The sequence below is a fragment of the Penaeus vannamei genome, chromosome 23 (genome assembly GCF_042767895.1).
Source record: "Penaeus vannamei isolate JL-2024 chromosome 23, ASM4276789v1, whole genome shotgun sequence".
NCBI lineage: Eukaryota > Metazoa > Arthropoda > Malacostraca > Decapoda > Penaeidae > Penaeus > Penaeus vannamei.
The window spans coordinates 15,155,409-15,167,908 of record NC_091571.1 but is presented as its reverse complement, the minus strand read 5'-3'; the positions used below and the strand labels follow the sequence as shown (position 1 = coordinate 15,167,908).

At 35.9% G+C, this 12,500-nt stretch overlaps 2 protein-coding genes across 2 annotated transcripts; both read right to left on the bottom strand.

The window, feature by feature from the left end:
* Positions 1-4,220: 4,220 nt before the first annotated feature.
* LOC113828891 (molt-inhibiting hormone) lies at positions 4,221-4,896 on the bottom strand. The gene is made up of 3 exons (XM_027381977.1): positions 4,879-4,896; positions 4,595-4,782; positions 4,221-4,326 (listed from the first exon to the last, which is right to left on the bottom strand). The coding sequence occupies exons 1-3, from the start codon at positions 4,894-4,896 to the stop codon at positions 4,221-4,223; spliced, it is 312 nt and encodes a 103-aa protein (XP_027237778.1).
* Positions 4,897-9,477: 4,581 nt separating this feature from the next.
* On the bottom strand, positions 9,478-10,178 carry LOC113828964 (molt-inhibiting hormone). Its single transcript, XM_027382073.2, has 3 exons — positions 10,161-10,178; positions 9,859-10,046; positions 9,478-9,583 (listed from the first exon to the last, which is right to left on the bottom strand). The coding sequence occupies exons 1-3, from the start codon at positions 10,176-10,178 to the stop codon at positions 9,478-9,480; spliced, it is 312 nt and encodes a 103-aa protein (XP_027237874.2).
* Positions 10,179-12,500: the final 2,322 nt, after the last annotated feature.

The window sequence follows — 12,500 nt, the reverse complement described above, 5'->3', positions numbered from 1 at the left end:
TCCTGTCCGCTGCTTGGCCTTTCACGGTCACCTCTCCCGTCAAACCTATTATTACTCACCATTTGAACTAGTACTTCTTTGCCTATTTTAGTACGACGCCCTTACATGATATTTAGCCACATGTCAAAGCCCTCTGTAGCTTACATATGATACGTCCTCAACATGTATTTTTAGAGACACGTGGCAGCTTGTCTTTATAAAGGAAAGCACCGGCAGTCAATTCAACGCATACAGGATCTTGAAGTAAAAATATTTCATAACACCCACGCACAGGTGCAGACACACACAAATTTACACTAACTTAATGGAGGAGAGAGAGAGAGAGAGAGAGAGAGAGAGAGAGAGAGAGAGAGAGAGAGAGAGAGAGAGAGAGAGAGAGAGAGAGAGAGAGAGAGAGAGAGAGAGAGTACCTTCCTTGATCATTATATTCCCCTCTTGCTTCTCCGTTTTGCACTCTCATCTTGTTCTTTCGCATTTTCCCCCCACCCGCCTTTTACCTCTACGCTTTCATCCGGCTCCCTTCATTCCATTTCACCGCTCGCCCTCCTCTCTACAGGGCAAGTTAAACACAAGCGCACCACTTTACCCCGCCAGCCAAATTTCTACGCTGTCTTTTCGTTATGTTTTACGCTACATTACTTATCTACACTTTTTGTGTGTGTTTCAGATAAAACTACAATTTTTGTTCTCCACATATGCTACATGATCCCCACGTGTCCCGATACTAGGGCATCCGCATCTGCTGCGACAAGTTTATTCTATTAGTTTTTCTTCTATTCTGAGGTTTATTTTTTTTCATTTCAATCACTTAATCTTATTCATACTATAGGAAAACGAACAATTTTATATTTTTTGTTTACTGAATCGCAGTTAATCACTTTTATAACCATTATAACTGTGCTAGTTATTAATTTTGCTTATAACTTTTAACACTTCTTTGGTATCATGAGAGGGAGAGAGAGAGAGAGAGAGAGAGAGAGAGAGAGAGAGAGAGAGAGAGAGAGAGAGAGAGAGAGAGAGAGAGAGAGAGAGAGAGAGAGAGAAAGAGAAAGAAAGGGGGGTATAAAATTGCATTAGATACCGAAAATCATACAGCATCCTCATATGAAGTGGAAATAAGAGACAACTAGAGAGCAGAGAAAGGACTCGAGAGAGTAACTGCATGGTATAGAGAGCACAACACAGTTCAATTTCACTGTCTTCTTTAGGGTACAGGTGGACGGAAGGTAAGTAAAGCAATCGACATATATTTCGGCAAGACCTCTGTCCCGAGATGTAGGTATTTTAGAGACAAGTGCCCTATTAGTGAGGGCTCCTCGTGGAGATCGGATCTATCACGTAAAGGAATTCGCAGGAACTGCATTTGCTTGTTTTTTGTTTGTTTGTTTGTTTGTTTGTTTGTTTTTATCAAATCTTATAAGGCGAGATACCCCCTCTTATTCAGCGGAAAAACGTTTTGGGGTGGAACGCGGATTTTAGACATATACATTGTTTGCTTGTTTATTAATGTTGTTTCCGGTAGATCTGATCCTACTGATGAAGAATCAGTCGATTGCAAAGTTCGTATCCTTGAGGATTTTTTTATGACCGAAATTCAAAATGGCCGCCGCCGTAACATTAATGGCTACAACTCGGTATCTCAGGATCCTGGTTTGATGCCATACCTAATGTTTCCATATTTCATACGTTTCCGATGCTATTTTACAAGATTTCTCTTAAATCCGCAGTACGTAAGGACATCAGGTATGAATCTGCATTGACGGTTTTGAGATGCCCAACAAATGATGCCATTTTCCTCTTTATTTGGTACATTTTTATGTTCACTTTTACTTCTTGAAAAGAACTAAGCAACTTCTTTATTTCTTTATACAAATTCGTCTCTGCACAGGTTAGTACCATAATAGCAGATCTATTATATATACACATGTTCTTAAATGCTATTTGAGTATTTTTCTATACGCCAAATATAAAGTGAAGAGAAAATTGAAACATCATAGAGCATAAAATATTGAAAATAGGGCAATAATTAGATTTTTCTATTTAATTATACATAGTCTCTAGTATCTAGCACTCGAAAGTCTACTCAAAATCCTCTTGATAACCTTTATCTTTTACTGAACTGTTCTCTGATTTCTACTGTTATTGCATGATAAATGGGCTGAGCAACGGTTACCCACGCCTTATCACCATCAACATGTCTACTGGAGCAAAATACGTATCAGGGTGCATAGTTACTGAACTATTGCAGTGCATGTTTGTCCATAGTATCAAGACAGCTGTTGGCGACGGCAGGTATTCTTCCCTGTTCGATTTCCTTGATGCCCTTCCTATAATAGCTATCAATTACTAGGTCAGTGTCAGCAGTCTTGACAATACATTCCTAATGAAATCTTGCACAAGACCACGATCTGATAAGGTAATAGAGATATAGAAGAGCACATTCCTCTAAATATAGTTGTTATTTTCTTATATTTTTGTTTTAAAGGAAGCATAATCAAATAATGAGAGGCTTAATAATGTGATTAATTCATATTCAATACCATGTTAAAAAAAAATTTAAAATCGTATTCATAAATGCAAGAAGGGAATAGAGAGAAAGGCAAATTCCTAGAGGGGGTGTGGTGGTAAAAAGCTTAAAAATAAATTATCTGCAAATACTCAATTCAACTTGGAACTTTTTCTTCATAGCTGACTTTGCTGAAGGTAAACGCATATCATCAGACTTCTCATGAAACGCTGTTGGTGGTTCTCCTGCCAACTTGTGTGGGAGCTCATCCATCAGACTGCCTTTTGCAAGTATTTGGCAACATTCTCTGAATGCAGTCAGTCGAAATGTTACCAAGCCCAGGTGGATGGTCATCAGGATTTAAGGGATCAATAAATATATGCTTGTTTCTTTTGGCCTATCAGTGGAATCAGTATAAAGTCTTCCGATGTTTGTACATTTTTTTCTGTGTCATAGCCGGTACATTTCTTTTAAATTATGCATATATGAATAGCCTGAGTGCCCATCTCTTGAGCGTAGAGGGTAGAAGAGTGAAGCCCATTATTCTTGCAGGAATGTGACCACAGCACATGAATATGGACTCAGTGAACTGATCTGACGAGATCCCGTTCCATATGTCAGGCTGGTGGCTTGAGATATGCACATTACCCATGAATTTTATTAGTGAATCAAGCAGCTTGCTCATAGAACGCGGATAATAATAACATCACCAAATCAAGATTTGCTATAATGGCAGTCACCTACATGGAAAATACTTTGTATATAAAAATGTGGAAGAAGTAACATTTTCAGGAAGTGTTTGAAAGTGAATATGAAACTATGAGAATACTTGCTTTATGTAGTAATAATTTAGTCTAGGTCATCTCATTACATGCAGTTCATCTAACGCCGATTGCCTGTTTCAGTCCTCACTTGTATGATTTAGCGACATTCAGCCATGGCTCGCAACAGTACAAGATATTAGAAAGAAGAATTGAATAAAATACCTTTCATTTGTCAGAAAATGATACATCGTCGGTTTCCTTTCCAAGAGGGAAAATTAACAAATGACATGAGGACAGTAAGGAGTGTGTCATATTACAATCGCTCATTTTGTTGCACATTGTAACGCATTCATCTATTTATTATTCGTATTATTATTTGTAACAGATGCAATGCATATTTACGAATATTACGTTGTTACAATTATGCCTATTAAATAGGGATTTTCGAAGGATTAGTTTTGCTAAATTACAATATAGACTTTTTGTTCATTTATTAATTGAAACGCTTATCCATAGAATCACTTATCTGCAGTATCACTTTTTTATGAACTCCATATATGATGATCGTATGTGAATCAATGAATGTGGAAGAAAAGAGATTCCAGTATAAAATTGAAATTAAGACGGTAGATACTTCTTTTTGTTCATCTTCAAAATCAATGCATTTAAAGAATTGTAAAATAAGCAGGGTATCAAAATCATATGGGAGCAAAGAACAGCTGATGAGAGGGAATATTGCCCGTGTAATTACGTTTTGAATACATAATGTACATTACTGCCAGGCAGTGTAGGCTCAGATTGGCATTTCATTTATTGATATCAATTAATTAAAAGAAACTAACATCGTGAAAAAATGAATGTTAATCATAATTGTCCTTGGTCGCCGAGTTGAATGTTGTCCTAAGTGGGTGCGGCTTAGCAAGATGAAGGGATCACTGATGTCAGCCTCGTCAAGCACTCAGTATGCTTACCCACACTCTGAAATTTTCGATCTCGCCCTCCCTGTTCGCAGCCTTCAGACAGACCAGGAACCATTCGTTGTAGAAGCACCGATTTCTGCAATGATTAAAATAAATTCTGAAAGGAATTTCGCTGGAATGCGATGATGTAATGAAATATGGAGGATACGCTCAATTAGATAATTTCAATTGTATCTCATTTCATTTTCCATATTGTCTTTGAGTGTACTTTTATCAATGGTAGTTTCGGAAGAATAAATGCTATCATAGTAAGGTGTTCGATTCATGTATACCTAAATATATACTGTCTCTCCCTATTCAGTCAAACAGTTTCTGCCTCTAAATGAAATTATGTGAAAACCTACCTACACAAACCGTCCAACCCTGGCAATCGGAAGATATTAGTACAATCTTCACACACACGTACAACCTTCTTGTAAATGTCACGATTACCCATTAAACCTCGACAGCTACCGTCCATGAAGAGGGCTGAGGCGGTGTCGAAGAACAGGCTTATGCCAACCATTACCAACACTATCGCCAACCATGTCCTCTGCAGTTAAGAAAAAGAGAGCTGTAGGCGAGAACTGAAAAGAGGATCTATGAACGAACAAATTTCCACATATATACAATCCTCACAATCCCTTACAATTGCCAGATGGTACATCCTAAACTACAGGCAGACACAAAGTAAAGCAGTGGTGTCTAAAGTGGAAGTGTATCCTAAGACGGTGGGAATGTAGTGCTGTGCTTCCACCTTTATATACGACACGCAGAAGTCTCAGAACTCCAATTACGCCCATACAGATAGCATTTTTTTTTCTAAAATAGTCTCACAACCTTCTACAATTTTTTTCTTGACTTTTATATAAGCTTAGTGATAAATATGTGTGTGAACATACTGTTACAATTTATGCATACAGCGCCATACGGAGAATACATTTTACAATCTAACGAACGGCAGAATAAATATACGATTTCATGAGAATGTTAGTAGCAATGTTTCAAAGTTGCAAGTGAAACACAATTTCTTCTTTTAATCTTTGTTGCCGGATTTCTAAGAATTTTCTCTTATTTGACATCTAATCTTTACGGAAAACGACGAAGCAAACAAAGGCCAGAGCTAGATTCTAATGAAGATACATGGATTTTCACATCTATAGGCAGATATCATAAGAAACATTATCTCATTGCTCAGCGCTTTTGCATAAAGTAGAATGTAGAGATCCTGTGGAATTCAGACAGAAAGCATACACATGACTTTCGGATACTTGTCTCCCTTCCACTTTATCGGTAACTGAAGAGGAAACACTTTCCCTGCAAACACCACTCTGCTTTTCATGGATTCTCTTCGGTCTTTTCCAGAGCACTAGTACTTATGAGTCTCCATCAACACACAAAGGCTTAAGTTGACAAGGAAGCGGAAGATATGCTTTTGGGATATAGTTTTCTCACATGTTCTTATATTTTTATTTGTGAATTATATAGTTATGTGTATATATGTGTATATATACTATATATATACATGTATCCATATATGTATATATAATATTTATATACATATATGTGTGTGTGTGTGTATATGTATATATATAAATATATATATATATATATATATATATATATATATATATATATATATATATATATATATATATATATATATATATATATATATATATATGTATGTATGTATGTATGTATGTATGTATGTATATATTTATACATATATATGCATGTATATGTATACATATGTGTATATATGTGTGGGTGTGTGTTAACATATATACATATATATATATATATATATATATATATATATATATATATATATATATATATATATATATAAATATATATATATATGTATATATATATACATATACATATATATATATATATATATATATATATATATATATATATATATATATATATATGTGTGTGTGTGTGTGTGTGTGTGTGTGTGTGTGTGTGTGTGTGTGTGTGTGTGTGTGTGTGTGTGTGTGTTTATATATATGTGTGTGTGTGTGTGTGTGTGTGTGTGTATGTGTGTGTGTGTGTGTGTGTGTGTGTGTGTGTGTGTGTGTGTGTGTGTGTGTGTGTGTGTGTGTGTGTGTGTGTGTGTGTCTGTGTGTGTGTGTGTGTGTGTGTGTCTGTGTCTGTGTCTGTGTGTGTGTGTGTGTGAGTGTGTGTTTATGTGTGTGTGTGTGTGTGTGTGTGTGTGTGCATATATATGTATATATATATATATATATATATATATATATATATATATATATATATATATATATATATATATATATATATACATATATATTTATATTTATATTTAGAGACGAGTAATAGCTTGCCATTAGGAAAAACATAAGCAGTCATTGCCACTTCCAGGCTCTTCAGTGGCATGCTTTTATAAGTTTTTTTTTTCCATAGTTGGAAGTAAAAACATTATAAAATATGCACAATTACAATACAGTGGCAGCAACTCCTCAAATTTACAATCATTTTTTAGATAACAGAGAGAGAGAGAGAGAGAGCAGCCATTCGAAATAAAAAACAAATGTCCACAAGAATGCCTTAAAATAAAACAAAAATAAAAATAATACATTATATTCTAGAATTCATATAGCATCTTAAATGATGATTTAGATTCAGGTATTTATAGTATATCCTAAATGATGCATAAACAAATAAATCCTGTGAAACAAGAAAACGGCAAAATGAACATGCACTTATTACACACGAGTACCTTAGGGTCTTGGTAAAACTCAGGTGATAAACGCTGATAAGATATAGTGAAAAAATTCCACTTCGCCACTCGCAAAATCATAATTTCTTCTCGCTTGTTAGCAAATACTATCAGACAGCATTCGTAAATGAGAATCATAGAAAACAACGGACTAATAGCCGAGCAGAACGTCCTGTAAGCCGTAAGCAGCCATAGTGAGTAGTTGCTTTTAAAACGCAACTTGGGAAAGATGGAGTTTCTGTACAGTAGTCAATCTGAAACCTTGCCTCCACCTCTGAATTATATGTCTAAGAAGCTTAGCTTTATATATATATATATATATATATATATATATATATATATATATATATATATATATATATATATATATATATATATATATATATATATATATATATATATATATATATATATATATATATATACATATATATGTATATATGTATATATATACATATATATATTTTTCTTTGTTTCTTTCTTTTTCTTCTTCTTTTGTGGTGGAGGGGGTTGCATGTACGTGTCTGCATGAATGAAAATGAGTTTTAATCATGGATCCCATGTGTGCATATATTTTTTCATTTGTGTATCTAAACATTTTCAACAGTGCATATGAATTTATTATCATCTGGAATGAGAACATTTTACATATGAATATTTCACAAGTTGAACATGTAAATAAATAAAACTCCAATAAAAACGAAAGCATTGAAATTTGTTCTAATACATATTCATTTGAATTTTTTTTATTCTCATAGACGAAATGTAAGTATCAAGTCTAAATGATTATGAAGGTTTGCAATAAACCAGCGTGGGCGAATTTGAACACCAACAAAATGAGTGAAAGTATGAGAAGCCCATCCGGCGTCACGGGCTAAGATAAAACCACGGTACCCAAGACACCGCTTTTCCCAATACTTAGCCTTAAAATATTTCCACGCTCCATAAAAAAACGCCTAGTTCTTTGTTACTGCTGTTGTAAATTCCTTTCCTTTACGAGGTTTGCCTTGTTTTTATTCTAAAATCTATAATACTTCCCTCGTTTTATTCTATTTTTAATGCTATTCCAATCGTTCGCTCAGCCACGTGGACTCATTATGTTTCCATTTAGCGACTAGAAGCACAAGGACCTTTTAACAACTGCAAGTACGTAACTGCCACTTCTCTCGTTTGCGCCACCCTCCGGAGTCCGACCTTGAATGGGCATGTGCGACGCCGACTGCGATCACAAGTGAGAAGAGGAGCAGGCATACGTGGCGGGAGAGCAGGCGGATGCTGAAAGGATGTCCGCAGTGATTATTTCTGCTGCGTTCTTGCACACTTCTGCATGCTGGTGGTATATCGATTTTGTACCAAGTCCAGGCAAGCGGTATATGGTCCTTTGGCAATAATGACTGAGTTAGACGTTTTCCCTTTTATACAAGGCGTGAAAATATTTGTCCAATCAAGTCCATTTTATATTCATAAATATGTGTAATATATCCCATTCATTGTTTTGTTTCATCTCCGTAAATAGAAAAAGTACACATCACATCCACACTGTTAATTGTGTAAATCATACTACTTTGATAGATAACGGTTTGACCTCGGCTGATGAAACCATGGGTCAGTCTCCGCCACATGACGTGGAGGTCACTTAAGGTCACAGAGAGCTCATTAGTAACGGAAGTAAGTTTCTCCTCCGGTGAGTTAACAGTTTGCAAAATACATTTGCTGGACTTTAGGATATTCTACTAAAATGTATTTGTTGATTACCATCACCTATGTACATTCTACGACACTTAATATGAGTGTTTAGAGAGGATGTATTGTGGTGATCTCTCGAAGTATGGCAAGTCTACGGCACCAATGGTTGGGGAGTCCCCAGTGGGGTATTGTAAAGCGAATATTTAAGTAGTCTATATGTTATTATTATTTTTTTTTATCATATATATTTTTGTTTCTGTCACTAGCAAATTCAGCGTATTTTCATTTTCTTTAATATACCTATTATTCTTGTATTACTAAAAGAAACTCAATATGTAACAGTCACAAGTTCACGTCTACTAAATCCACTACTGGATTTCTGAATAAAAGAAAAGAGTAGAACAGCAAGTACTTCAGAATACATTTTATTTGTGTTCATCCTAAAATTGATGAAACTGTCAAATCACATGAAAAAAAACAGTAGAACAAACTTGAAGATGATTAAAGTACTTTGTTTATGGTTTAACTTCCAAATTCAAATCAATACATGAAATGAATTGCAAAATATACAGGGTATTTAGATAAAGACAGCGTAAACGACCACAGTTTAGTAAGAATATTTGACATATTCTTTCGTTATAGATTCTTACATGACCATCAAGCCTTGTGGCCTCATTTAAGGGTATCATTGAAGTAACAGGAAACCTAAACAAACAAGGTTAACGATAGGAATGATAAGTATCCTTGGTTGTTGACTCATGTGAATGAGGTTTGGCAAAGGGATTTGGGTGCTGTTGGGTTCAGCCTCAAGTCTCAAGCGTTCAGGATGCTGATCCATACTCTGAAATTTTCGATCTCGTCCTCCCTGTTGGCAGCCTTCAGACAAAGCAGAAACCATTCGTTGTAGAAGCACCGATCTCTGTAGTGAAAAAGAACTTTTTGAAAAGAAGTATTCTGGATGATTTTGTAGTGACATATGGGTGGTAAGCACCGTAGTGTACCTTTAACCGGGTCTGTCTGTTTTCACTGTACATACTATCCCTCAGTGCATATTAGTTAATGGCAGAGATTTGAAAAAAGTAAGGCATCTGAAGAGATTATACATAAGTACATCCGAAACACATTTTCTATACAACATCCAATATTAAACATTCTCTACCTGTGGACAAACCCAAAAATTATGTGGAAACATACCTACACAAGCCTTCCAACACTGGCAATCGGAAGATATTAGCACAGTCCTCACAAACACGATCAACTTTTGTGTACATCTCACGATTACCCATTCTGCCTGGACAGGTGCCGCCCATGAGACTGGCGGAAGCGGTGCCGAAGAAGAGGTTTGTCGCATATAGTACAATCACTATCGCCAACCATGTCCTCTACAGAGAGAAAACAAGATTTTTAGAGGATAGCCGATAGGATTAAAGAATCGATAGACACTATATTATTATGGAACCAATTTCTGCGTACATGCAATTCTCTTAAACCCTTACAGTTGCCAGTCGGTACATATGGGAATACATGCAGACACCAAGTAAAGGTAAGGTGTAAAATGGAAGTGTATCCTGTGAGGGCGGGAATGCAATGCTATAGCGTGTCTGCTTCCATCCTTATATACGGCATGTTGCAGTGCCAGATCACTAATTACGCCCACACAGATGACTTGAATATTCTAAATTCGTCCAACACCCTTCCGATTTTCTAAAAAGTGCATCTCTAACTTTTATGCAAGCGTGCTGGTAAACATGACGTAGATAAACTGCTGCATGTTATTATCACCCACGAATACTGCCATACAAAGAACAGCACTATATTTAGACAAGTGAACGGATGAACATACATATTTTATGCAATTATTAGAAACTGCAATTTGATAACTAAAGTAGAGATGGACATATACGGCTTAGAATGCTATCAATAATCATGAATTTCTTATATTGATTTTTGTTGCCGGCTATTGAAGAATTTTCTCTTATATACGATATTATTAAAGATGTGCACTGGAGGGAGGACGGCAAAACAAACGCATCAATTTTTATTCACAAAGATGGAAACTGATTCTAATGAAGGAGATGTAACATGCACTAATTTTTACATTTGTTACCAGATATAACAGACATTCGCTCATTACTCTCTGATGAAATTACCTTTAAATAAGATGTAACAGAGATCCTCACTCGTATTTCCGTTAACTCTTTCGGATCCACGCTCTCCTTCGGATTCATTAGCGACTGGCGAGAAAAAATTCCCTGCTCCCCCTACCCCGCATTTCGGTGATCCCCTTCGGTCCGTCACGGAGCACAAGGATTTACGTGTCTCCATTATTACATAAAGTCTGATTGATGAAGATGAAGCGAAGTGGTAGATTTGCTTCATTGATAGGCTTTTAAGTGGCTTTCTTGGATCGACGTAATCATTAAAAAGGTAAACTTTTTAATTTTTCACATTTTGCTTTCTTGTGATTATAATAGTGAATTAGTTTATGCAGAGTCCTTACATCCACGATGCACTGGAGCATTTAACATCTAAATGTTTTATTCACTACTCAGTCATTCAAAGACACCGCCCCTTTCAAACACTTTTTGTAGTGTTTCTCAGCTTCTACAATCTCACCACACCTCTAAATTGCATATCTATATACCAACGCTTCCTGTTGTTTGAACTTTATGCATATTTTTAGCGATATATGGTAGCTTATCATCATGGAGAACACCATAAGCAGTCTGGTCAGCACCGCCAGTCTCTTAAGTAGCACGCCCTTTCAAATTTTCCATAATTGGAAGGAAAATACATTATATTGTACATACTGTAACAATGCACAGCTCCTTTTAGTCGTATACCTTAGCGTTTCTCTGACAGTATAGAGTGCAGCATTTTACTCTGCCACTGACTAGTTACTTGTATTGCATAAATGACTGGGAAAGTAATTTAATAACTGATAAATGCCCATTTATTTACGTTTATCAGAAAATGCTCTTAACAATTGTAAATACGAATCATAGAGATTAACTGATAAATGCTCATAAGCCAACAATGGATAGATAAACAATCAGGAATACATACGAAATAGTGCAGTTATTTAAATAAATGAATGCATTTTCAGAAACAGAATTACATCTAACTCCTAAAATCGAACTTCGTCTTCCTCACTGTGGCGATGAGTGCACGGTGTCAGTGAAATTGGCTACAATGTAATTACAGGCTTTGTTATCATTTCAACACTGACTGTATTATGATAGCATGGTCCTCTAACATTTGTATTCTGGAGGGGAGAGATTTCGTACTGCAATGATACTGTCTTATGTAGTGACAAAGCTGGTTGAAAAAGGATAGTTTCATAACCCGGGTAACGTCATAATTTGTTATATTATCAATCAGATATTGACATAAGACGATCTAATTCCGATACCGACTTAGAACAAGAAGTGGCCGGTTCATGCTGTTGCAGGCATGCTTACCGATACGCTAGTAAGAAAACCCTAAAGTCTGCTTCCATGATTGCCCGTGCCTACTGAGTGATGCCTGCTTGCTCGGAGAGTCTATGGCGAATTCTTATTGATGGAACTCCCGGAGATAATGATTTGCTTAAGTTCAGGAACCCCGTTAGCAGTAGAAATAAGATTCTTCCACAGTGAACTGACAGTATGTAATAAATGTTCCTTTGACCATATACCTTCAGCTGTACACATTGCATGGCTCTCGGTTCTGCCATAGGCCTAGCCATAGTTATCCATGGTTAAAGAGATAACAGGGCTCGTAGCGGTCTTGAATTTCCTTGAATGTCTGTGAATTTGTTTTCATGTCTTCTTAATAAAGTCTTTAAATCTAGTTTT

Coding starts and splice junctions, on each gene's coding strand:
- LOC113828964 (XM_027382073.2), bottom strand. Junction 9,584..9,858: donor GTGTTGGAAGGCTTGTGTAG/GTATGTTTCCAC, acceptor TTTTCACTACAG/AGATCGGTGCTTCTACAACG.
- LOC113828891 (XM_027381977.1), bottom strand. Junction 4,327..4,594: donor GGGTTGGACGGTTTGTGTAG/GTAGGTTTTCAC, acceptor TAATCATTGCAG/AAATCGGTGCTTCTACAACG.